Below are 25,503 nucleotides of genomic sequence, written 5' to 3' on the forward strand. Positions count from 1 at the left end.
TGATTCCATCTATCCCCCATTAAAACCAGTTTGAAGTCCAGGATTTCTAGCTCTCCTTTCCTGTAGAGAAATCTTTACTTAAAACTGAATGGGTTTTGTGGCATGGTTGGCATGTTGCTGATGTGGGGTTATAGATATACCTGTATTTGCTTTTTAACAAGCTTTCTGTTTCAAGAATAGATGAGTACATAATTCTAGTTTGTTTCACATAGTCTTACCTAAACTTTGAGATTTTAACCTGAAAATGTAGATAACATACAACAGTAGCACAATGAATATCTCTATACTTGTATCGTTGACTCTTTAATAAGCATATGTAACTCTGAAGCCATGTTATATGAAGGAAAAAGGTCTAAGATTGTTTTTTAAATACATGCATCCATGCCAAGCTAATGTATAAACTTAAACTTTTCTGTAGTAAATATTTTTAGTACATAGCGTTCCTTCTACTGAAATACGTTGTACCCATTCAGAAGCAAGACTTGCTAGTTGTAACTGGTATTCATTAAATATCTATTTGGATAATCCTTCAGTAGTTTCACTGTCTAACTTTCAAACTAATTCAGTAACAAATGCAGTAACAAATTCAGTAACAAATGCATTTATTTTGTAGGTTATTACTCCAAAGAGATTATTAACATCTATTACCTCTGTAAGTATGAATATAGTATTGTAACAAGGTCTGGTTATGAACGCTTCCAGAGGACTCATTCTTGCACTATATAAGGCTATGCTCGTAGTAGGCTATGTGTCCCTTACCTATTTCTTGAGCTGATGGCTGAAGATCTTAGTCAAAAGCTGGACTAGAAAGTTTCGGGTAACAGCTCTAAATATATGATGATGGAAATATGCAGTTGCAACACATCTTTCTTTTTGAATTCTGTGTGTCCTTGTTCTTAAACTACTTCAGATTTAGTTTCTTTGTAACCTAGCTTAGTCTTCTGTAGAAATTGTAAGAAATTACTTTTCTACTAACTTTCCTGTCTCTTTCTTTCTAGAAAAGCACCCTTCTTACTCCAGGTACGTAAAATCTAAATACTGTATGCCAGGATGAATAATCTACGCTTGCTGTCTAAAGCAGTATATCCATTAGTGATACTGGTACCAGATGATAATTTGGGAGTAATAAACACAGAATTATGTCACTTTGCCAGCCCAGGGACTGGCCCTGTCTTTATACCTGAGTTACCATTATGTTTAATGGAGGATCTCTTCACAAAATGAAAATTAGTATTGGATGCCTGTGGTCTAGATTCTTTCCCTGAAAAAGTGAGCTCAAACAAGCTTTGGGCTTTTAAATGAGTCTGATGTCCACAAAGTAAAAAAGTAAATTTGCAAATATGAGCAACTTTTGAAGTATTGCTTGTGTGTAGCATTTCTAACACCATTATGTCTTTCTGACTTTTGGGACAAGAGCAGTGTCTGAGTATTTCCAACTGCATAGAAATGTGTTATGCACTTGTCTGATTGCAGTATGAGATACTTGAGCTAGCTTTAGTACAAATTGCAGCAATACAGGGGTAATAAACGAACTCTGGAATGTTTAGCGTGCTGCTGCTACTAGTCGGATTCCTGTGCCTGAGCTATAGTACTTGTTTATATTCTTGTTTGCACTTATAGCAGCAGAAGCATACAAATTCTGTAAGACTGCAGAGTGTCACTTGAGGAGAGGTTAAGAGATTTGAAAGCCAAGTTTCTGCTGCAGGGCATGTGTGCTTTGTAGTGTGCCCTAGAGTGCTCTCTGTCCCCCTGAGACTTCTTAAAATGCTTTGTATTCTCCTTTGTGAACATTTCAAAACTTCGTTCTGAAATAAAAGATCTACTAAGGAGGAATGGTATACTTCAAGATCCTGTCGGAATGTGCTGCTGAGCTGCACTGCAAAGAATGCTTCTGGGGTAGCATATTGGTACACATACAGCAGTACCAATAAAACGTTTCTAAGCCCTGCAGCATCCTTATTGTGTGTTGTTATAACTTGACTTTAACTTCTTTCTCCACAGCCATGTCCAGTCCAGGTGGTCCTAATGCTGTACGCACTACTAATTTCACCCTTGTTGGATTCCACAAGCTATCACTGTCTTCTGTAGGAAATGCCAAATTTGCACTCGAGAAGGTAATGGAAATTATTGGTTACTAATCCAAAGGTAACTGCATTTTCCGGAAAAATGAATGAGTCTGTGTTTACTGTTTTCAGGTGAAATCACCACCCTAGAAATGAAACATAGGTTTCTATGTTGTTTTTTTTTAATGTGCATGTATACTAAAAAAATTATGTATCATTGTTGTTACTCGTATTTAATTTCATATGACTGAAATGTAATGTTGAGATACAACAGAAAGGCTTACGTTATTATGCCAGATGTTCTTTTCTGTAGCTCAGTGTAAGGTATGGTTATGCCAAGATAATGAAGGCTTTGGTTACTAATTTGCTTTCAGTGACAAAAAGTTGATGTATGCAACTGTCACCTTGGTACGTGGTCTTCATATTGTTTGTTGCTCTTAGTCTTGCAATTATCACTAAATAAGACATTAAATGTGTTTTAATGGTAATGAAGTATTTTAAATTTTCTATATTTAATTGACTTAAGAATTGCAATTTGAATATTGTTAGGAATATGAGTTTCCTTTTGTACCCCAATTAAATTTATAGAAGCAAACTATCTTAATATTTTTTGAAAGAGAGATATTACTTAGTTTCATACCATTAGTTCCTTGTCCAAACAGAATATATTTGTTAGTTCTTACCATTAGAAGTTAAACTATACATTCTTACATTCATTGTAATCTCTGACCTTGTAATATCTTATACCTAAATCCTGCTTTAATAGGTGTTTATGCCAGAAGCTATCCTAAACTAACTTAAATGAATTCAAAAGTTACTGCAGCCTATGATAGTACTAAATTACATCTTTATATATCCAAACAGCAGCATAAGAATAAATTTTCTTCTTGGCTAATTAAGTCTTATTGTGATGATAGTAATATTGCAATTATAGCTTCTGAGAGAGGAGATAATAAGAACTAGTTGTGCATAAGATTGCAGTAATCCCTATTTGCTTTTTAGAAGTTTTCATTTTTGCAAATAGAAGCAGAGACTCCTCTACTGAAACAGCTCGCAGAATTTAACAGGCAAATTGTACAGCTGTTACTGACTGTCTAAACTTGAGAAGCACCAGCTTTGGCATAAATGTTCCTCTTAACCAGAACTTACATGTAGAAATATTATTTTGTGTATGGCTAGGTTATTGGAATCACCTTGTTCTTGGAGTTATGTGAATTAGCACTTACATTATATTCAGCAGTTTCTGTCTGAGTTTTTGTAGTTAACCCTGTAGGACAGGACACTGGACTGAACTAGTAAATTGTAGCACAAGTGCGAAATTCAAATAGAATTCCAGGGAAACAATCACTTGATTAATTTTTTGTCTTGGCCTCTGGCTGTACCAAACAGCTGCTTTTTAAATTGCTCCATGAATTTCTAATAGAGAACAAAATGCTGCAGCAACAGTGGAGTTTTTCGGTTTCATTCTCCCTTTTATATGCACTATTAAAACTCAGGGCAGAAAGGACCAAAACCTACTTCATATATAACTGTCTTTTTTTGTTGTTTTTTTATAAACCTTAACTTTACACTAATTGTATTGAGCATGTCTCTTTTTTCCCTAGATAAATTTTGAAGGGATGGAAAAAGAACTGTTGAGCTATATGTTCCACAACAAGGTTGCTGTTGCTTCCTAGCGCATGTTGCTTATGTCTGTCTGACCTTTTTGCAGTATTTTTTCCTTCTAACTCTTCTTTTAAGTAAATGTTTACAAAGATTTACTAATTAAACATAATGTGTTAGGAGTCTTTAAGACCTGCAGAATTCTACTCCCTCTCTTTTACAATAATAAGCATGCTGCTAGGGCTCAAAGTTATTTGGGCCACCTAGGGTTTTTCCTTAACTAGCATGCATGTCCTCTTCCTGGATCACTAGGGGAGGGTTTTCCTTACTTCAAAACAAATCGATGTGTCTCTTAAAGATCACTAGTCAGGAAATTTGAGCCAACTTTTTTGAACTGATGAGCTCCACAGAGCATGGAATCAGGCACTCTGCTAACAGATGACCGGGTGAAAATGACTGGTGGCCCAAGTGTTGGTTTAAGTCATTGCCACTGAGGAAAATGAAAATCACTCGAGATCTCAATATCTTGTTTCTTATTCCATTGAGACCTTGTTCTGTCAATACCTATTAAGACCTTTTTTAAGCAAAAAGCAATCATAGAGAACTGAATTTTTGAAAATACTAAGCATGTCAATATGAGGCTCTTGCTTGTACACAAATGTGCATTTAAAATAATTTGCTTATGTATGCATTTTTTACTGTAGGAATTAAGTAAATTGATATGCTTAAAAGAAATAACTGGTCTTTAATCTCTGAAAAGTTTTTAGTTAATAGTTAATTCTGATCCCTCAGAAGAAAATGTTTTAGATAACTATATATATTTTCTCTCAAAATTAAGCAGGTGATCATTTTAGTGCCTATCACCGCTTATTTGTAATCAAAAGTCTCCTGAGGAACCATTTTTTTGCAAATTCTCAAGAGTTGCCTTGAATATCTTAAGAAATGATCAATGACTGTAAGCCAACTCCTTACGGTAGAATCTGAATGGCCTCACCAGAGTGCAAGCTAGCTTGGTCAAGGGCTTTCATTTTCTCTTCATCTAGCTTGAATATTCAACAGATTACTTTCTTTCCACCACCTCTACCCAGCTTGCCTTTTAATGGGATATAATGTTGACTGGAGTGTAATAGTTTCGCTATGTGTACAGGAAGGGTACCTGCTTTAGTAATTGATAATTAATGGTGTTGTAGGCTCTCTGTAGCTGATATGTTACACAGCCTTTTTGCTTTACTGTCACACAGCTCTTCACTGGTAAACTTTATAATCCACAAAGGAGATTCTTCTGTCCTGACATAAATTAGAAAGGAATGCAAAACCCACAAAATTGAAGTGGGGAATAAGCCAAGCTTCCTTGAAGCTCTCATTCAGAAGTGGATTTTACTGCGGTTTGATGGGATAAATGCTGCACTAAGGAACATTGATTTATAGGGCTACAGTTGTATTTGCTGGTAAAGATCCAGGACCAGTGCAACTTATTTCTATTGTGTAGAAACATTTTACTGGTTTTGCTCCTCAAATATTCATGCAGACTCCTACCTGGAGCTCAGAATTTTGCTGTGCTGTACTGTAGGGCCAAGTACATGAACAAGCTGTGCATGTTGTCTTAGTAGAATAGATCTAACATGGAAAATTGTTTCTTGTGCACATGTGTATCACGTATATGTAAGGAAGCTGCAGTATGCCTACAACTCAAAGGTGATCAATCTCTAAGCATAACATTCATTTCAGTGTTCTGCAGGTTTCACCAAGGTCTACAGATATATTAACTATAGAGGGTTACTCTTGTTCATCTTTACTACTAGCAAAATTTAATTCTGTTTGATCAAAATTGATTCTGTGGCTCTAAAAGCTACTTTGTTATTGTGTACATGTGCTTATTCCCTGGCAAATTGTTCTTTCTTTGTATTTGAGCAGCACCATCAATTTTCTCTTTTTTCTAGTAAGACAAATCATTAATGTTTCTGACTTTATCCCCTGCCCTCCACCCCCCAAGTTTTAGTGTTGCAGTCCTCAACACCTTGAACACCAGTTGAGAACAACTGCTTTTGTTACTTTTTCCCTTGTAGGTTTTTTGTACAAATATTTCTCTTGAGTAGGCACTACTACGTCAGTACCTGCCAAAACTGCTTATGGCATCCATGTACCAATCCTGTTTAATTTCACTTTGATATTTTCCAAGCAACTTAATGACAAAATGAGGCAGAAATTGCAGTTCTTAACCATGATTAGAGTGCCTGATTTTCTACATAGAAGCATGCTTGTACCTATGTTCTGAGCAAAGTAAAAGTTGAAAAGTTTCCAAATGAACCTGAAACAATAAGTGATTATTACTGTCTTGCTTGAGACTGACTGACTGCTTTTTTCCTGCTGAAGATCCTAAGAACAAGACAGTACTAACATGCTGGTGCAGGTGCCTTGCTTGAACTTGTAAAGCTGAAGTGTCAAAATGGAATGACTGATTGTTTTACTTTTTTGCAGGTTCCCTTTTTGTCCCCTTTGGAAGGTCATATATATCTTAAGTTAAAATGCCAAGTGGACTCCTCTGTGGAGGAGAAAGGGTTCTTGGTAAGGCATTAATTTCAAATTCCTTTCTAGGAAATCACAGGTCCTGTTAAACATAGTCCCTTTTTAAACTCTACACGTGTAGTTGTAGCGACTGTGAAGCTTAAAACTGCCTTTGGTGTGTGATATTTCCTTCTCTGAAAGAGACCTCAAAACATTCTTGGTTTATCTTCTAAACATGCTTAAGCTAAAGCTACCTTTAGGATTTTGTACATAGTTTTCTTAAAACTGTTCATTTGTAATTCTGAACTGCATTTAACTCTTGCTATAATCTGATGCGAGGAAAGATTCTGATTTCTGTGCCAGAAACTCTTACAGGACATCTTAGATTCTTTTATTTGTCTAGTAAAAGCAAATTGTCCGTAGAGAAAGGCCTTTGCTTTCCGCCCCCCCCCTACCCTCCCTACCCCCATGTTCAGACTAATTTATAAGGAAGCAGCAAGATTTTTTGAGAAACATCTTGAGCAGTTCTTTCCCTAAACTGGACTCACAAAAGGAAGCTGATTCGGCTCAGTACTAATAAGTGGCAGTGTTGAGATTATGTCCAGGAGATGGCAGTATATGTACTAAGAAAACACTTCAACAAGCCACTAACATTTGCTGGGTTTTTGTTCTGAGAAATCAGAATTTCTTTAGGTTCTTTTCAAGCAGTTCTTTCAGTCTCCTTTCCCTTTACTTAATTGAAGTTGAACAGATTTCACTAGATGCAAGCATTTCACAAGCTTATAGTATTTGCTATCCCATGGTTTTGTGTACCAATTTAAGAAAGTCCTTGTGTATGCCTGCTATACAACATATAAAACCTGAAGAACAGTGTACATTCATAGTAGATTTTTTCATTGTAAGGGTTTGGAAACTCCCTGCACCATTAAAAATGATAATCTGAATTGTAAAGAGTGAAAAGCCCAACACCAAAATTAATTGGGGGGGGAAAAAAAAGTGCTGTACAAGTACAGGAAGTCCAATATGAAACTTTCCATTCCAGCACTAAGGAAATAGGTCTTAACATTGGCATAATCCTGCATCCAGGAAAATGACTGCTGACACAAACATTTAAATGTTAATCAATTTCTTATTTCTTTTAAACTGACTGGGCTCCTCAATGTGGCCAGTAGAGTAGCCAAACATTTTGTAATTCTGACTGGTAAGTCAAAGATGACTTAAAGACCTAATCATAACAAATTATGGTTTTGTGAACCATTCATCCTGTGTCTGCTATTAGTAACCCCCAATTATCTTAAAAAAAATGGGGATACTTGCCACCGTCAAAATGAAAATTTGGTAATTTGAAATAACAGTGATAGATGTATTTTGAGAAAAAGGCTGCAGACTTCAGAATGATAGCATAAGCCCATTTTCTATGTTATCTGGAAAATAAATACAGTGTACTAATAGAAGGAAAATATACTGAGAGAGATTTCTCTTATGTTTACCCCTCTGAAGGATTGTACTTGCAGAATCATTCTGGTAGAAAAATAGTTGAGTACAAACCAAGCTTGAGGTATTATGTTACTCCATGTTTTCTATTATTTTTTTCTTTTTCATTTTTTTTAAGACTATGTTTGAAGATGTTAGTGGATTCGGCGCATGGCATAGACGCTGGTGTGTGCTGGCTGGAAATTGTATATCTTATTGGACATACCCAGATGATGAAAAACGAAAGGTAATGCTGTTTTATAGAGCTCAAGTCTAAAGTTCTGTAATGCACTACACAACAAGCAGTTCATTTTTAATGATAGTAATTCTTAGGTTTAAAATAGGTAAGTATTCAAAGTGTGAGATTCAAGCTCATAAAGATTCCTTGGAGAATGGTTGGGACTTGCCATTGTAAATCTGACAGATATCAGGGAGACCTTAAAAAATGACCACTTCCTAGTGAGAAATCAGAAAAGTGGAAGAAGATCCATATTCAATTTCCCTTGTAGTCTTAAGGCGTTCCATTGTGCTTGTCAAATGACTAATTGATTGAAATTGATCAGACTTATACAGTTTAATAAGCTGACTCTCTAGTTGTCTTAAGATTTGGACAAAATAATGATTCTAATTCTTTACCATTTTAAGTGTCAGAGTGGGCAATCCTGTATTGCAGAAGCATAGTTGTAATTACGGACTATCTTATTTGCAGTCAGTTTTCTTGCAGCTCTACATTATAGCTGAAACTGTGCTTCGCAGGAACTTAAGTTATTGCCTGCCTAATGAGACAAATCAGAGGTTCATCTGTCACTAAGATGAACCTTCTTGTCTCCTTAGCCTGTGCTTGCAATGTGGACTGAAATATTTCATGGCCCTTTTAAAGACTGCTTCTAAGAGAGGTTTTCTGACTCACTGAAGCAATTTACCATTAAACACTTGCTTGTTTGTTGGCAGAACACTTTTTTCTTTCCCAAACTCTGTGGCAAACTATGGTCCTTTTGGGTCTTCTGTGCCAATCCAGATGACTGACTTCAGTTTCTTCTCTGCTAACAGAGGAAGACCATATGCTGATAGTTGACATTGCCAAAATATGTCAATGTACTTTCTTTCCCTTCCAGGAGAGAGGGAAAAATCTCTGCCTAACGTAATAGAAGATAGGCAAAAAAAATTTAAGAAAGAATAAGGCTTCTATTCTGCTTTTGTCTACAAGAAGGCAGCTTTGTTTTGTTTTCCATATTCTGTTCTTGCAAAATCTTCTAGACTGGCTTCATTATCATTCTGAGAAAGGGTCAGCTATAATCTTTTGATATAGTAGCATCTACAGCAATATTACACTCTACTAAATGCCTCTGCTTACCCCTACTGTATCTGTTCTATCTGTGCAGAGATAAATGTAGCTCACATATCAGTGTTGGACAATGGTCGCTTTAAATTGTAGTATGTGTTTTTAATAAATTTCCCATGGCTGAACATATAACACCAATATACAACCTGTTTCTTAATTTTCCCTGAAATGGAGATGTCCTTCATTTTTCTGTAACTGGTTATTTTAACTATTATAACAATGAAATAGTATAGTGCACACGCCCAATAAATAGCAAGCTCTCTTCCAAGCTAAGAGCAGCTTGTGATGTTTCTCTGATGAGGTATTCTGTAGGTGTGAAGAATCTGAGCCAAAGTCTATAACTAACTTTAGGCATACAGCTGAGCCTCTCTCAGTAGCAGAAAGAGATAACTGCCTTGAAACTAGAAATTTTCTTTGAAGGGGTCTAGATGTTGACTATAGAGGGAGCTAAAGCAGCTGGACTGAGCAAGTCAGTGCTTTAGTTATGTGTTTGAAGATGAATCCATATGCCTATAGGCTTTGACAAGAATGATGCAGGCATCCCTAAAGTGCTTGTTTTCTGTAGGCTTTGGCATGATTTACTGTATCAGTTTGGATTTTATTATGAAATTCTCTTCACTCGGAAGGTGAAAAAGCATTTTTTAATGAATAAAGAAAAGATGGGGATATATCTTTCTAGAACCTAGTTCTTTGATAAGAAATGGATTTGTTAGCTGTATTGTATGTGACTGAGCCAGGCATGTTCCATTGTTTATACTGTCTTGCTTCAGCTTTTAAATGCAAAAATCAGAATCCCTCGTTTTGTATGGAGTAATTGACTGGGGGGGGTCACTTAATATGGAAAAAAATGTTAACATATATGTTGTTCAGAATTACCCTTGGCTGTGGTATTCTTGCCTGATGAACTACCTTCATTTTCAGCATCCAATGGGCCGGATAAACTTGGCTAACTGCACTAATCATCAGATTGAACCCGCCAACAGGGAGTTCTGTGCCCGTCCCAACACTTTTGAATTAATAACTGTCCGGCCTCAGAGGGAAGATGATAGAGAGACTCTTGTCAGCCAATGCAGGGACACACTCTGCGTTACAAAGTGAGTGGATAAAATTGTGAAGGTTGTGGGGAGGTTATGGGATGTGTATGGGAGGGATGTTTTGCCTCAAGTGATAATTTAAAATTACATAAGACCTTTAGAACTTTGACATACCAATGCAAAGCTTATTTAAATGCTAAGTCTTTGAGATGACACTTGAGCTATTTTAATCCACTTTTAGTCCTATTTTTTCGTGCTGTCCCATTTCAGTCTTCTGAGGACAGAGAACTCATGTTTTCCAGAAATGGAAATGGCAGGTAACTTGAAAGTAGGATTGTGGAATATTTGACTTCTTTTCCCCTGCTATTGGGGCTTCCATGGATGACCAACTTGACGTTTTTCAGAAAAACTAAGTAACGGCAGATAAAAATGTATCTCACCCGTTGGGTTCTTTGCCTTTTAGGAACTGGCTGTCTGCTGATACTAAAGAAGAGCGTAACCTTTGGATGCAAAAGCTCAACCAAGTCCTTGTTGATCTTCGTATGTGGCAGCCTGATGCATGCTACAAACCTATTGGAAAGTTTTAAAATCTGGAAGGGAAATAAGAAGAAAATGTGTGCAAAAACCTGCATGAACTACATAAAATAAGGACTTAAATGAAAATGTAGGAAGTCTCTGTGTCACTTATGCTTTAAATTTGAGAGAATATTTAACATTATAGACTATATTATGCAGTATTTTTATTTCACTTTAAGAACTTTAAAACATTTTTTACTTCCTAGATTTTGAATAAGATAAGAAGCAATTAGCTGTTTCTAAATGTGCTAAATATTTATGTAACTCCTTTTTTGGAAGATTTTTTTTAGCTAAGTACATTCTCTTCTTTAAACAACTAAATTATTGCAGGAAATCACACTTCAAGCAGGAAGAAGGAGGCAAGCTAGTGAAAAAACAAGCTTACTAGATAACTCAGCTCCCTGAAAGAAACAATGGCTCAGAGTTCTCTAACAAGGATGATGCTGAAGCACAAGATTTATTATTAGAGGATTTGTCAGGTTTTTTGGTTTTTTTTTATAATCAGGCATAGAATTTACTAGTAATTTTATTCTACAACATGCAATAATAGGTATTTCTTCCTTGCACAGTGTCCTTGTGGTCAGAACAAAAGACATGCACAATACTTCTTTTGCAATTTGTCATACGAAGTGGTATGGATAAGTGCATGGCATGTAGACTATGTTGTCTACAGGTGTGAAATTATGTATGCAGTATAATGCACTTTGATAGAAGTGAAAAGCCTTGAGTATTTTTGTTAGGACTGATTTATATAAAAAGCCAAACAAAGAAAGGCTAAAAAATTACAAACAAAACAGAAAAAAAATTAGTTTTAGGGTTATATACATCAGTATTTCCTGGAACTCATGGTTTTGTACAAGCTAGAATTCTCCATTTGAAGAGGCTGTAAAACTGCTTTTTTGGTGGTGTTGTTTATAAGACACTACAAAGCTGCTATGTGCCAACTAATACTCTGCTGATCAAAAGTAGTCTTCTTCCCCCTCATAGACATGTCCATAAATGCAGATAGGAATAGTGCTTCAGGGCCATCATTAAAATGGCAAAACTTCTCAGTTAAAACTTATAATTTTCACAGCTTTTCACTGGGCTTAGTGAAGTACTATCTCATTACTTCACTATTGCGAATGCAATAATAGAATACTCAACTACTATTGTTGTTATATATTCACACTTGAAACACTAAATACTGTTTTCATCCTGCCACTTTTGTACTTGCTTTTAAATCTACCTTTCCTTTTTCTGATGTCTTTAAATATTTTCAAACTATGTACCGAGATTTATTTTATTCATTTAAAATAAAGGATAAAACACTTCCTGCTTTTTGTAATGTTGTCTGTGCATGTGAGATACTGGTCTGTAATCTGAAGAAGAAAAAGCTGGACTCCACACAATGTTTAAGAAAGGATTCCATTCAGCATGCATATCCCAAAATGCCACTTGATTTGTGAAGATAATGTGATGCCTCGGGGGTAGCTAGCACTAGATTTTGTAGTGAGATGCTAGATATCCATGGGCAGTTACTGTGAACTGTTTGGAACATGTATGGATGTAGTTGGAACATGTATGGATGTAGACGCCACTAGAGACCAGCAGTTCATCAAGTATGAAGAGGAGAGATGGTTCTTGCCTCTTGTGATCGAGACATAGCAGCAGAGGAGCAATACAACATCGATGTTAATAAAAAAAAATGTTAAATATAAATTTGTGAAATAAGTCATAGAATCATAGAAAAGTTTGTGTAGGAAGGGACCTTAAAGATCATCTTGTTCCAACCCCCCTGCCGTGGGTGGGGGCAAGTCCATATAAAAGTGTTAAGAATGGAACTGGGTATATCCAAGGGAATGACATATTTAGGCTGGTTGGGCTGTTACCCATTGTAGAAACTAATTGTGTTTACTGCACAAGGTGAAAAATTGTCCTCTTCTAGGAAAGGTTAAAGTGTAACAGGCGAATATAAGCTAAAAAAGCTGACCTGGGTGGTGAGTTCTAGGCCCAAGCTGTCAGTGGTGATGTGTGCTGCTTCAGCCAGCAGAAGCATGATGGTAGTTTAGCAGTAAGCTTGTGTCTACAGCTTTGCTGACTTGCACTGCTGTACACCTCCCCTTCTGCATTCCTTTGTTCTTTTAAGTGCAAGCTGTGGAATTTTTTTTCAAAAATGCTGGCATTTTTTCATGTTTGTAGTGGATAATTTTGGAAGAGGCCTGACTGCATGAATTCAAATAGCTTTGGGTAGCTAAATATGTTCTGTACCTCAAAAATTGTTCCTACTGACTGATTTCAAACAAAGCTTTAAGTTTTGTAAAAGCTATTTATGAACAGAATAACATAAACAAACCCTTCCCATTTGCAGTGTGTTGGAATCCGGCAGTGACATAAACCCTCCTGTATTCATGTGCTTTAGTTCTCCCTCAAAAAAACCGGAGAGGCCATTCCTTCTACAAACCTGTTCTGCTGTAAAGTTCAAATTTCATGGAACTGTATTTAGCTTTCCATGAGAAACATTTTTCCTCCTGTTTTATTTCTTTCTTCCCTATGCATTTGTCACCTTCAACCGATCTAAGCACCAGGAAACAGTTAAACTAATGAAGTAGACTAGGATTCATAGCTCATTCCTGCTTTAGGATAAGTAAGCTTTTCTAGAAGCATTTATTTGAATATAGGGCATTTATTTTTAGAGTAGTACTGTTAAGTGATTGATGGTTGGAGGTGCAGATTTTCAAATGGTTTGGAGATTCTTTGAAATAAGGGAGAGACTGTGGCTGTAAAAGCTGATGGTTTAATAGACTTAAAATTCATCTTTATTTGCAAGTAGTTACTGTCTTAGTTACAAATTGTGTTTCTGCATGCAACCTAATTCTGAAGTGCAGAGTTCGCCTCTGAGACATGAGGACATATGGTTTTGTTTGTGCTCCTTCAGCCAGTGGCAAGCCCATTTCATGAAGTCCCTCAGAGACACCATATCAAGAATGGAGCAATTATACTGGGCATATCTGAGAGGAGAATTCCAAAGCAAAACTGGGGGTTTCAGCTCATCTTTTAGAAGATGCTGTTCTAATTTTATATAGAAAGCTTTTCTTTCCATTATTTAGAAATTCAAGATGTTCACTAATAAGAAAGCTGCAAATGGAAAATGCTTTGCTCTGGGCGATGAAGCTTATTTTAGCTGAAGAAATTTCAGTTTTACTAGCTTGTAAAGCTCCTAATTGGTGTTATTAAATCACAACCTCAAATGAAATACAATAATTTGCAGTGAGATTGCTTGAAAATTTGGCCTCTGAACACATACTGTTCCCTTCCCCCTTTTAATTGCTACATTTCCTTATTTTGGTGTAGAGGAAATTATCTGATATTCTATAATTATTGTCTGTGCTGTACTTGGTCTCTATTAAAACCACGTGGGTGCACTTGTTTCCGTCTTTGTGCTGTTTTTAATGAGAGATAGGAAGCCTGAATAAGTGGTAAGTAGTTAGAAGGTGTTCTGCCTGACCAGTGTGTGTTGGATGTTTTGCTGTTTGAGGGAGAGAATTTGTACAGGAAGCAGGTACATTTTATTTTCCTTCTAAGGGTAAATAGTCATCCTCAGGCATGCCTCTGTGGAGTTGAAACTGTTTCTTGGGAGACTGGATATTTTGGTAATATCTAAATGTCTTGAATGAATTGGGGCCTTATTAGTAAGTATCATTTAATTAAGGAATGTATTCCCTTTGGTTTCCTAAACTAGGTGACTTGAATATTTACTTAAATGTTAGCAGTTGTCCCAAAGGAGTTTCTATCTTAATAAAATACGTGGCATTAACTGTGCTCTAAAAAAAACCGTAAAGGATCTAGGGTAGCAATAATCTGTGCTTCAATCAAACAGCATTAGCTGCCTATTCATAATACTGAGCGGCTGCATCTCTCACAGCCATCATCAGTGTGCTGAGGTCCGTACGCAGCCAGGCCATCTCCTTTAGTCTGAACCGCAGCCTAAGAGCCAGCGTGTGGGTGACGCAGCCTTGCCCAAGGAATGTGTTCAGGACAAAGAGCAGAGCAAATCCACCTGAGCTTTGACCAATTCAGATGGGTTTTGGTCATCTCATGTTAACACTTTCTATTCACCAGATTTTTTTCCATAAATACTGACGTTCTATAATGTCTGATTCCTTTATCACCAGCAGGGCTGCAAGCAGTATAAAGCTGTCTTTTTATTATTTATTTATCCTTTTCTTTTTTGCTAAAAGATTCGAATATGCTGGCAAAAAAACTGCTAGTAATTCTCAGTCTTCAAGTTTGCATGTGAAGTAGCTGCCCAGTACCTTCAGTGATTCCCTAAGTCATGCCTGTAAAAGGTACAGGACTGCGTATCTCATTTGTTAGAAAGCAAAGGAGCAAAGATGTATTAAAGATTGGAAAAGAAACCTATTTTAAATACATGAAGGGTTGTCAAGTTACTGTCTTGTTGATGGGGGGGTAGAGAACCTGCTCTAACGCTGCCAGGCAAATCAAAATTCTAGCACCTTGTTATTCCTGGCACATTTTAATAAGCAAATAGCAGCTAAATAATGTATTGACAGTCAGGGCAATTACATACACACAATTTATAGCAACAAAATGAGTTTGGGGTTCCTCCGCTTTTGGGATCAGATGAACTGTTGAAACAGTATAAATGCAAAGCCCAGAAATAACGTTCTGCAGGGGAAAATAAAATGAGAAAAGGCTAAGAGTGTGCTATGTTTGGAAAAAATTGTACAGAATTGCAAGCCAGCACAATAAATGGTTTAGCTGGCAGGTATCTTTTGATTTTTATTTTCTAGCTCCACAGAAAAAGCATAGCCTACTCGTGTAGGTGAAATACAAACTGAAGAGAATGCTGTTGTGTTATGTCCTCTGCTGGTGGTTCTGGTAACTTGCCCTTCCCCTTTTTTTGTTTGTCTTTAATCATTTTGTTTCATGGAATGCAGTGGGAAGCGTCATGGTAAACTGCATCAGGGCTCCGGCAGTTTGGAAGTCAGTGTCCGCCTTGATCTTTGAATATAGCTTCAATCTGGTCATTGAATGGATTCTCCTTTCCAAGCACTTGAGGCCATTCCTGTAGCGCCTTCTCCCAGGTAATGCCTGTTCCAATGGCTGCAGCAATCTGCAAACAGCACAAATACTATAAACTACTTGTACCTCTACAATGTAGTTTTATCATGCCAGCACTTCAGAGACCCCACCATAAAGACGACTGCCCTCTATAGCTACGTGGTGGACCATAACCTCTAACCAAAAAAATACCCTACTACAGCTGCTTCAACAGGGGAAAATCCTTCTGAAGCGCAAAAATAAGGTGAAGACCACATACCTGCACCTCCCTGACCAGTCTCCAACCACTTCCTGATGTTCGTGATGTCTGGTCTATAAATTTGTATTCAAATGCCCTGGACTCTGATTCCCACCCTCCCAAACATTTTGAAAGTATTTCAAAACCACCACTTGGATATAATGCATAAAACTCTTGCAAGTCGAAAGGAATTCATACTCCTAAATGCCTCTAATATTTCTAATAAATATTCTCTCTGCTATCCTGTAAGACAACCAAGGGTATTGAGGAAAGAGAGGTCCAATTATACCTAGGTTAAAGACTACCCAGCTCTGACTGTCTAATTTACATCCACTGCTAACTTCAGAGCTTTTTTTTCCATAAGACCTGCAGACAGAGTAAAATAGCTTTTCTCTTTCCTATCAGAAGCACTCCAGCTTTCATAGAGTCTTTTGCTCTAGAAATTAAGCACCAAAGAAAAATTATATCTGCTGTATTGCTCGGATGAAAAACATCAAGGGTAGCTGAAGACGGAAGAGAGAACAGCCTGATTCTCCTTTAACCAGGTTTTCACACCCTGCTAATGCATTTTTTTGTTTTATTTCTGACCAATAATTATATTTTGCTTATATAGTAACTTAACTTTCAACCCTGAAACTCACTCTGACATTGACTGTAATTAGGAGGTTTAAATAGGGCTCACAAAGCCTTTCTGTAAAGGGCCAAGATGGCTTTATGAAATCAAACTATCTGAACATTTGTTCCACAGTTTGGGATCAGATGGAGCCTTTGGGGAATTTTTATGCACTTCTTTAGAAATCCTGTGCTTTTGAAAGAAGCTGCAATGATGGACCAGGAGACAAAAACTTTCTTTTATTCAGAGCTCACGTACAAAGAGACACATTTGTGAGGCAGAAGCTCTTAGACTCTGGTCACTTGAGGACCGAGGAACTGGGGCAGGGGAGAGAAGTAGAGCAGATTGTATAACAGGGTGTTTTCTCCTTGTCACAATTTCCAAGGTGACCAAGCGTGGTTATTCTGGGACACCTCATGACTGCCAGTGGGCTGAAGCCTATATCTTAGAGTTGTCTGTTCTGTCAAGGTAGTCCCCAAGCCTCCTTTACAAGTCTCTAAGATTTCCATATATTTTTTTTAGCAGGGTCAGTTGGTTTGTTTAAAAATCCATACTATCTTTCCATGGTTCACCCTCTGAAAAGGTGTCAACAGAGGTATGCCAGACACTGTTCAGAAAATGGTTGGCTGCAATTTAAGGCATATGTGTTTAGACTATAAATTATGTAGGTGCTGCTCAGACATTATTTCGTGTGGTCCTGATGATTTCCATAATTTACTCTGGATGAGTAGTGTGGCACAGGGAAGGAGTCATGATTCTGTAAATTGCTTTTCCTATAGATCTTTTTTAAATTTCAAGGGTCTTGTGCTTTGAGATCTGCTATAATCTGTATACATTTTTTGCAGTTAATATTTTGTGAAGATGACAAACCTTAAGCAGTTTTTTTGATAGGAAATATTGGCCATTCCTCACAGAGCTCTGGGAACTGCAACTGGGAGGTGGCTGAGTTATTTCACCAGCTTCTGGCTATCTATTTTCTCCTGCACTGAACAAATGATGGGCATGCTTCTCAGCAAAGTGTAAACACCCAACTTATCTGAGATGCGTCACTTCAGATTTTTATCTCTTTTTTTTCTGGCTGGAATATGCTTTGCTATGACTTAAGGGAAAAAAAAAAAAGGAAAAGCTAATCACATCAAGCTGTGCTTTTCTGCTTCTACGTAATCATTAAGAATCTTTCAAGCATCTCATGTTCCAGTCTGTGATGCTGAGGGCTTTTGCATTCTCCCTGGTAACTTCATAAAAGCAAGAAATGAAGCCATTTATGCAGGATCTCGTTGAAATGCATGGCCCTGTCATCCAAACGAAGCAATCAGCTGTTCTAGAGAGAAGTAATGTCCTTGAAGCCATCTGGCATTCAGAACAGTTTGCGGTGAGATTTCATAGTAAGGGAGAGAGATGCTGAGGAAAGTCCCTGGGCTTTCATTATAGTCAATGGGAAGAGAAAGTCGGATTTCTTCCAAGGACAACCGAGATGGACTTTGGTGGACAGTGTCTCAGAGACATTTCTAGAGGGAACTTAAGAGGACTGAGTGATGTGTTTTGCTTTTAGATGTCAAAAGTAAATAGTGTGAATTTCCTCCAGCTACAGCCTGAGCTGGATATTTGGAAAAAAAAAAACCTCACAGAACCAAATTTTGCTTTGAAACCTAAAGGAATGCAGTTATACCAAGAATGAGTGTCTAATTTGCAGCCTTCTGTTTTGCAGCTTAATAAAAACATGCAGGGAACCCCCTTGCTTCCCAAGAAATTTGCAGTAAGAGAATGTAGTTCTGGGCCTGGCTAAACAAATGAGCAATTGACATTTATCTCGTCTTTCAAGGGTATTTTAATATAAAATACCGCCTGGAGCGGTGATTATGTGGGCTAGGTTTTCCTGCCCAAGTGTCCTAACCTAGCATTTTTCCAATGCATGAATAAACAGAATACCTCTAATGGGGAAAGGGGTGTTTTGCCTTTGTTTCCCTTCTCCTTGCAACGTTATATGTGCAACTTCCATAGTATTATTTAGTATAAATATAGTTATAAGTATTCCCTTCCATATCCTTCCTGCATAGCTGGACTACTCAATATACATGCTGATACCTGCTACTGCCATGTTTATACCATCAGATTATGGTTTTTTTTAATTAAAGAGCAGATAAAGGCAGGTGAAATCCAGGGGCAGACACCAACTTAACCTGCCCACTGCTGTATCATAACAACTAGAGACTGCGCTACTCTTCCAGTTTGGTACCTACAGTGCCTGGTAGAGAGGGCAACCATGATTCTTGTAGCCAAGTTTCTCTGCATTGAAGGCAAAACCCAAAATATTTATGGCTTCCTTGGAGTGTCGCTCGATTCAAAGAATTGTGAATACTTGTCAAGTGCTTTGAAACCTTCAGCGAGAAAGTTCGGTAGATATGCCGAGGCTAGGCCTTATCCATCATGTTTATTAGTCAATGTGTACGTGAGGCAAGGGAAATACCTGCAGAGACTGAAGTAAGAGCCCCCATTCACTTGATGAGCTTCATGGCATCAATCCTCTCCCACTAGGCAGCTCTGTATGGTATAAAAGCTATACCTGGCCAGAGGCAGTCACATCAGTATACAGTAAAACCTGAAATAAAACTAGCTTGAGAACAGAGTGAATTGTTCATCATCTCTCTCAAGTGTCCTCTTAAATATCACCCTCTGCTCACACTTCCCCTTCTTTTTATGGAGAGCCACTCTTTCAGAGCAGAATGCTATGTCTCATACCAAATAGTGGTATGTTGATAACAGACTTTTCTATACTAGCAGAAAAAGAAAAAAGGACTTTAAGTGGTGGATGTTTGGATAAGGCTAATTAATAAATCCTAGAAGGGCAATAACTCACTTGAAGTGAGGCATATCTACAGCCGGCACCTTGACTGTAAGGGGAAATGTACCTATAAAAGCATTAATGTCATCCTAACAGCAGGAGGGGGAGATCATAACCACTGCAGGATGCCAGGTCCCGAGGGAGTGAAATACGGCAGTACTCAGCTGGATCCTGTAGCTCAGCACTCTGGGGGCTGTGCGTAGGTTTGCAGCTTCCCTTCAATGCCATTTTGTAATTTTCTTCTGGCTTAGGTTAGGCAGGAACTCTTTAAGCTGATACTTGCTGCCTTCAGCTCTGTGCTGTCTTCCAGCTGCTGGTGGGATATGAGATGTGGGCAAAAGCCTGGATGAAAAGCTGTAATCCGGTGAGCTTGGTTCCCTCGGTGGCCTGTTGCTGGGGGTTATAAGATGCCTCAGGCTTGCCTCAGGGTAAGGCATAAAATAACACAAAGACCTTTTCTTCTTCACTCCAGGCTCTTCATATTGCAGTTTCCCCAGATGGCAGGGTTGGGAATGAGGTTCACTTCTTCACTGTTTTCATTCTCATTTTATTTGCCAAGTTTCTTTAATTGCTTCCTTGCAAAGGGCCTGTAGCAAATAATCCAGACGTGTTTTCTCTACATCTCCAGGCTGTGAGCTTATACTTCCATGCACCTATCTCCTGGTGCTGCGTGGTAACCAGGCAGGAAATTTCTGCTAAGAAGCGGTCCCTCTTCAAACAGGAGGTGCTTTAGTATTGGTAAAGCTAAGCATGCTTCCATATTCCTTCGGCTGACTGATATGGATGTAAAAGATAGCGACTAAAACATGGATTTTGGCTTTGGACTTCCCCCTGCTATTCCCCACTGGCTGAACTGACAGCACAGCCAATGGGGAAGCTATTATGAAATGTTAGAATCCAGCAGTGCCTGCAAACATGCTCCCATTGAAATGCTTCTCTACAGTGTTCCTCCCCAGCATGAGAGAGAGTACTGCATCATGTTATTTGGTGCTAGGCTGAATTTATATGGGGTGTTAGCTCACATCATAAAACTGATCCAGAAATTCACACCCATGCTTTTGAGCAAGGGGACATGCCAAACGGTACTGTTGGTCACTGGGAAACACAGCGGGATTCACTGCACAGCTCAGTAGCACTGGGGTGGAAGAACATGTCCAGCTATGACAATGGAAGAAGGCAGCGGTGCCCTAGACAACAGCTTTCTCCAAAGTGTTTTCATCACGGTGCAGAAAATATGGCTACGGCACATGGCATCATGCAGCAGAAAAACATCATCAAGGATCACCATTGCTCCCCACAGCCACCATCTAGACCTGTGCCCCTGGGTAGGGATGTTGGGAGCTGGCTATTTTGAGGCCATAGCATCAGGTTGCAGGAAACTTCTGGGCCCATTGCTAAGCATAGGGGATGTAGAACATCTGCTGCTGCCACTGGGCACAGCTCTCTGGCAGAGAGAGGAAAATCAATTCTGTGCTTGCTGTCTCTTTCTAGCTCACTCACCTCCTGCAATTTGTCCCCTCTTAATTTAGCCCAGCCTAATTCTTGATCTGAAGACTCAAGATTGAAAAGCATGGGAAACTGGAGCGGCTTTTGTTTTTAGGACCTGCCTGTTGCCCTGTACTGACTTAGTGGCTGGGGTGACCACTACGTGGCTGGCAGGAGAGCCCTGGCCACGCTGTGTGCTGATGTGAACCATTGCTGCTGCAGGCTGCACACAGGATTTCAGCTCGCCTGTAGTTTTTCTCAGGGTGGCATGTGGAAGACTGTCTGCTGCTTTCCGTACGTATTTGAAACTTGAAGCTGGTCTGCAGACAATCAGCTGGCCTTGCTTGTAGCTGACTGCAGGACCTGCTTTCTCCAGGTGTTTTAGAGAGTCAGAAAAAAGTACTTTGAAAGTGAATATAGTGGGAATCAGTACTAGATTATCAATCTCAACAAAGGACTTACAGTGAAGCATCTCCTTCTCCTTCCCTTCCATTAATTTCTGATTGTAAACCTTCCCCTGCCACTCATCTTTGGAGGCCAAGCAAGCAGGAGACAACCATTCAAATGTAGCCACAGATCATAACACAAAGAGAAATCCCCCAACCCCCCATTCCTGTGGCATGCTAACAGCAAAGGGCACTGGCATCCTGTCTACTCAAGCCTGTCACCCAGATCTGGATTTTTACCTGGCTAGGGTGGAAACCATCAACTGGTTCAATCAGCTGCCAGGGCTCGCCTCCCATCTTGCGCCACTCTTCAGCTGCTGCAAACAACGAAAGCAGAAGAGTTATCACCAGTGAACATGTAGGCGCCTGCCCGGAGATGTACCCCTCTCTTCCTAGAAGTGCCGCTGGTAGTTTTAAGCACACAACAGCTCTGCATGATGATTGTGATAATTCATACAAAATTGTCAGAGTCAATATTGTGTACATTCCCCTCTCCTTGGGGCAGTATTTAAGCCTTTATTGTTATTTTTTTTTCTCTGCAATATTCATGCAAGGAAGCGCTTTGAACATAAATGATTGTAAAACAGTTCACTTTCGCTCACAACTAAGACAGATGCTGTAACAAGTAAGGCTGTAAATTATTTAATACTGATTTAATACATTTGCATTTCCTATTTTAGCTGCATCTTCAGCAGTTCAAAAAAATAAGAGAGATAAAGAAAACGGTGCTTTTAGAGAAAGAGATGGTAATGCAATATTCTCATAGGCTGATGTCTGCCAGAACAGACTGTCATTTTCAGTTACTTCTCTTCTGAGCGGCCTTTTTCAACTCCAACAAAATAACCTTTTGAATTACATAAACATGACATTCAATGCAAATGATGCCACGCTGTAAGCCTCAGAGACATTAGAGAAGTAAAAAGCTTTCTGTCTTCAAAAGGGCTGTGGAGTGATCAAATGTGGGACCAGTGGATATGGCATTCACAGACTGTAAATTCAGTAATTTCTTTTATAATGACAGATTACAAATTCTTAATAGCATTATGCAGGCATCCTATCAGGAAGACAATATTCTTTATTCAAGCACCACAGTTTTAACCTAGAATCACTGCTGTTTGTTGGGTCCTGGCTATTGTGTTAAAAAGTGGTATCTGGTCCCCATACTAATTTTGAGTCCACAGAAGGGTGATATTCCCACTTTGACTACAGAAACCTACTTGAGATGCTTTAGTCAACACTCAGAGGAACCTGTTTCAAGACACAGGGCTTGGAGCTTTCTCTCAAATTTACAATATATTTGGCACAACACAAAATTGCCTTAGATTACACTGTGGAGCGCACATATAGAAGCACAGAGTGAGCTTGCCTGACACCTTCTATATGATGTTGAGTACAAAGTTATGTATTGTGTTTTACTTTGTAGAGGGACTATCGTTCCACTGCCAGAAATAGTAGAGGAGTAAGTAAGATAAGGTTTATATCAAAATAGGTGAATTTAGACCATTATACTTGACCTTCAACAATCCTAGAGTAGCTGAACCAATGCCCACCAACTGAATATGTCCAGAGCTTCTTTTAAAAGTGCCTCTTGCCCTGGCTAGACTAGACTAGAGCTTGGTCCTACCTTTTCTATATGTGTATTACATCACTTCTTAAACGAACCACTACATTTTTCAGTTAAAGACAACGTCTTACCTTGAATGTCCACCTAAATCTAGAATAAATGATAGTATACTTGAATTTTACTTCAAGAAAGCTGGGAGCTGCTATGTATATGTATGCCCAGGACAGCCTGAAATCAATGTACTCATCACAGTGTGCAACCACTGCTAAATATCTGAATTCTGGAGATTTCAGGGGATGATTTGTGCTTGCTTTAGAAAGAGACCAGAAAAGTAGGTCAGCAGCCTTATCTGGCTTTTGAGCACACTAACAAACTGACAGCTTTCCTGACGGGAAGCTTGAATCTTTGGCTCTAGGGCTGCAGGAAACTTTGCAAAATGTCTTTCAGAGCTGATGCTTCCATGTGCATGTGTGATTTTGTTTACCTAATTTATTTAACACTATGTAATCAAGAACAGCAAATTATATTAGATGTTTCTTTTCGTGAAAGCAAATAAATTACCTAAAGTTAGTAATTTAACTTATTAAAGTAATTTGCCTACCCAGCAGGTAGTTTGTTCCAAATCTTAATGACTTGTTAAATATTAAGTAGCTGAAGCAAAAGCCGCAAAGGGACTTGAACACCCACAGACTGTGCTACAATATGAAAATTGACAAACTTGGACCCCACCTCACTAAAAGTTTTGGACAGAAACACTCCCCCTCTCATCCTCTCTTCTTTACCTTCTCCTCTGTATGGGCTCAATGAGACCCAGAGGCAGCTCTCTGAATTGGGTCACATGGGATGAAATAAGCTTGTGATTTTTTATACCATTCAGCTGCAGATTAGATTTTTCCAATAATCGTAGGTGCCTTAACAGATCTGTGCTTCCACAAACAGCCAGACGCTGATGGGCAGAGGTGTTTGAGATATAAAATCTGAGGCATTGCAGGGTACTTCTGCTGAGAGGCGTCTGGGGACAAGCGTCTGTCCCCAACCCTGCAAAGACACCATCCATTCATGCTCATTGTAAAGAGGAAAAGATACTCGTTCCTATATTTTCTATTTTGAAATGTCAGTTGCAGAAGGAAGTGATTTAGGTAACGCGCTTACCTAAAGTCACTTAAGATCACAGAAGGATGAGTTTTGTAAACTCTTCCAGTCAAAAGTTACAGTAGTATGTAGGTACATAAAGAAGCATATGAAAGAAGGCAGTTCATCCTGGGAGAAGAGTTCCTGCTTTTGAAAACAGTGAGTTAAGAGAGGGTGGCTGCGTTATTCAGGCAACAAAACTGGCTGAGGACAGTTCTCCTTTCTGAGGCACTGCTCATCCCAGAGGAGGCAATGTGAAGCCCAGTCAGTGATGGGCAGTTCACAAAGACCACATTCACCACTGCAGTTAAGTCATCTCCAGCCTAGGTGACCCTCTATAAAAGCAATGATAAAAAAATAAAATCAAATCTTATGGACAGAGGTAGGTTTGAGATTTCTTTTTATTTTTCAACAGCCTATACTGCAGCGGACAAGCAGGAGGCATTTCCAGCAGAGGCTCATCTGCTGTTCCTGTCGCCTTACCACCAACAAACACTCTCTGCCATCCGACGACAAATAGCCAGCACGCTGTGCACCGGGGCTGTGGGTGCTGGCAGCTAGGAGCAGGGAGGAGGTTTTTGTCCCCAGGCTGATGATAGGGTCTCATCCAGAAGGGTCACCTAGGCTGGCTGTCTATGCTGCCCTTCTCCCAGTACAGAGCTAAAATATCGGGAGCTTATTAGCAGCCCAGCACTCCACTAAACATTTCACGAGAAAGACAGGAAAAAAGCAGCTTACTTTGTCTCAGTGGGAAATCCATGTAGAAAACATCAAAGTTGGCAAATTTCTCAGATCTCGCTATTTCTTTCAGGACATTGGAAAGTTGTAAAGCTCTCTGCAAAAATCAAGCAACGTAATGACAATTCATTGCTGCTTGTGCTGCTTCACGTGGATTCAGCATTTATCACTGATGCATGGTCAGGAATTTGAAAGCTAATGTTGCCTTTCTAGCTGGGGGAAAGGAGGTGAAATGGGGTTCTTCGGCAGAACACAGACTTGCATGAGCACCCCCAACCTTTGGGCTCCTCAGCTCACCATAATATACATCACTGCAGGTCTCAGCTGATATAATAACTTTCCTAAAGCATATGATTATTTTACTGGAGATCTCTTTTAGTAGTGTCTATATGCCTATACCAATATTCTGAATTTCTTGGTTTTGGAGGCTTCTGGACGAGTGGCAGCCCAGCCATTTTAATTCCCCCTAAAGAAAATCGTTTATTTTCTACGAGAAAAATGTTCTCCTTTCTCATTTTCCTGCTGGCTACTGTGTTGTGGGTGCTAATGCTTATCTATCTGGACCAAATTCTGCTCTTACTTTCAACAGAGTATATTACCTCCACTGAACATCTACATAATTGCTTTGTCCAGTGTGATTTCTACAGCCGTAACAGAGACCAGGGTCTCCTAAATATTTAAATTGTGCAGTTTGGATAATAACATAGACAATTATTTTCAGACAGGAGCTCAGAAAGAAGATTAATTTGTACCCTGCAGACGTATGAATTGTTCATGGACAGAAGTT

General features: G+C 38.8%; 2 protein-coding genes across 3 annotated transcripts in view; one reads left to right on the forward strand and one right to left on the reverse strand.

The window, feature by feature from the left end:
* ANLN (anillin, actin binding protein) overlaps positions 1–11,894 on the forward strand; it is a 29,964-nt gene extending 18,070 nt beyond the window's left edge. The window contains exons 18-25 of one of the 2 annotated variants that reach the window (XM_054058532.1): positions 614–652; positions 999–1,020; positions 2,002–2,114; positions 3,668–3,721; positions 6,144–6,230; positions 7,783–7,890; positions 9,907–10,079; positions 10,483–11,894. In XM_054058532.1, the coding sequence (XP_053914507.1) occupies positions 614–652; positions 999–1,020; positions 2,002–2,114; positions 3,668–3,721; positions 6,144–6,230; positions 7,783–7,890; positions 9,907–10,079; positions 10,483–10,606 (720 nt within the window). In that variant the 3' untranslated portion in view covers positions 10,607–11,894. The remainder of the gene's footprint in view (positions 1–613; positions 653–998; positions 1,021–2,001; positions 2,115–3,667; positions 3,722–6,143; positions 6,231–7,782; positions 7,891–9,906; positions 10,080–10,482) is intronic. The other variant, XM_009557881.2, reaches the window with a different exon arrangement.
* Positions 11,895–12,397: 503 nt separating this feature from the next.
* The window catches only part of AOAH (acyloxyacyl hydrolase), an 81,388-nt gene continuing 68,282 nt past the window's right edge, over positions 12,398–25,503 (reverse strand). The window contains 3 exon segments of the mRNA XM_009557996.2: positions 12,398–15,711; positions 21,524–21,600; positions 24,717–24,813. Of these exon segments, the coding sequence (XP_009556291.2) occupies positions 15,583–15,711; positions 21,524–21,600; positions 24,717–24,813 (303 nt within the window). The 3' untranslated portion in view covers positions 12,398–15,582.

Source organism: Cuculus canorus, chromosome 2, assembly GCF_017976375.1.
Source record: "Cuculus canorus isolate bCucCan1 chromosome 2, bCucCan1.pri, whole genome shotgun sequence".
In the NCBI taxonomy this organism is placed as follows: domain Eukaryota; kingdom Metazoa; phylum Chordata; class Aves; order Cuculiformes; family Cuculidae; genus Cuculus; species Cuculus canorus.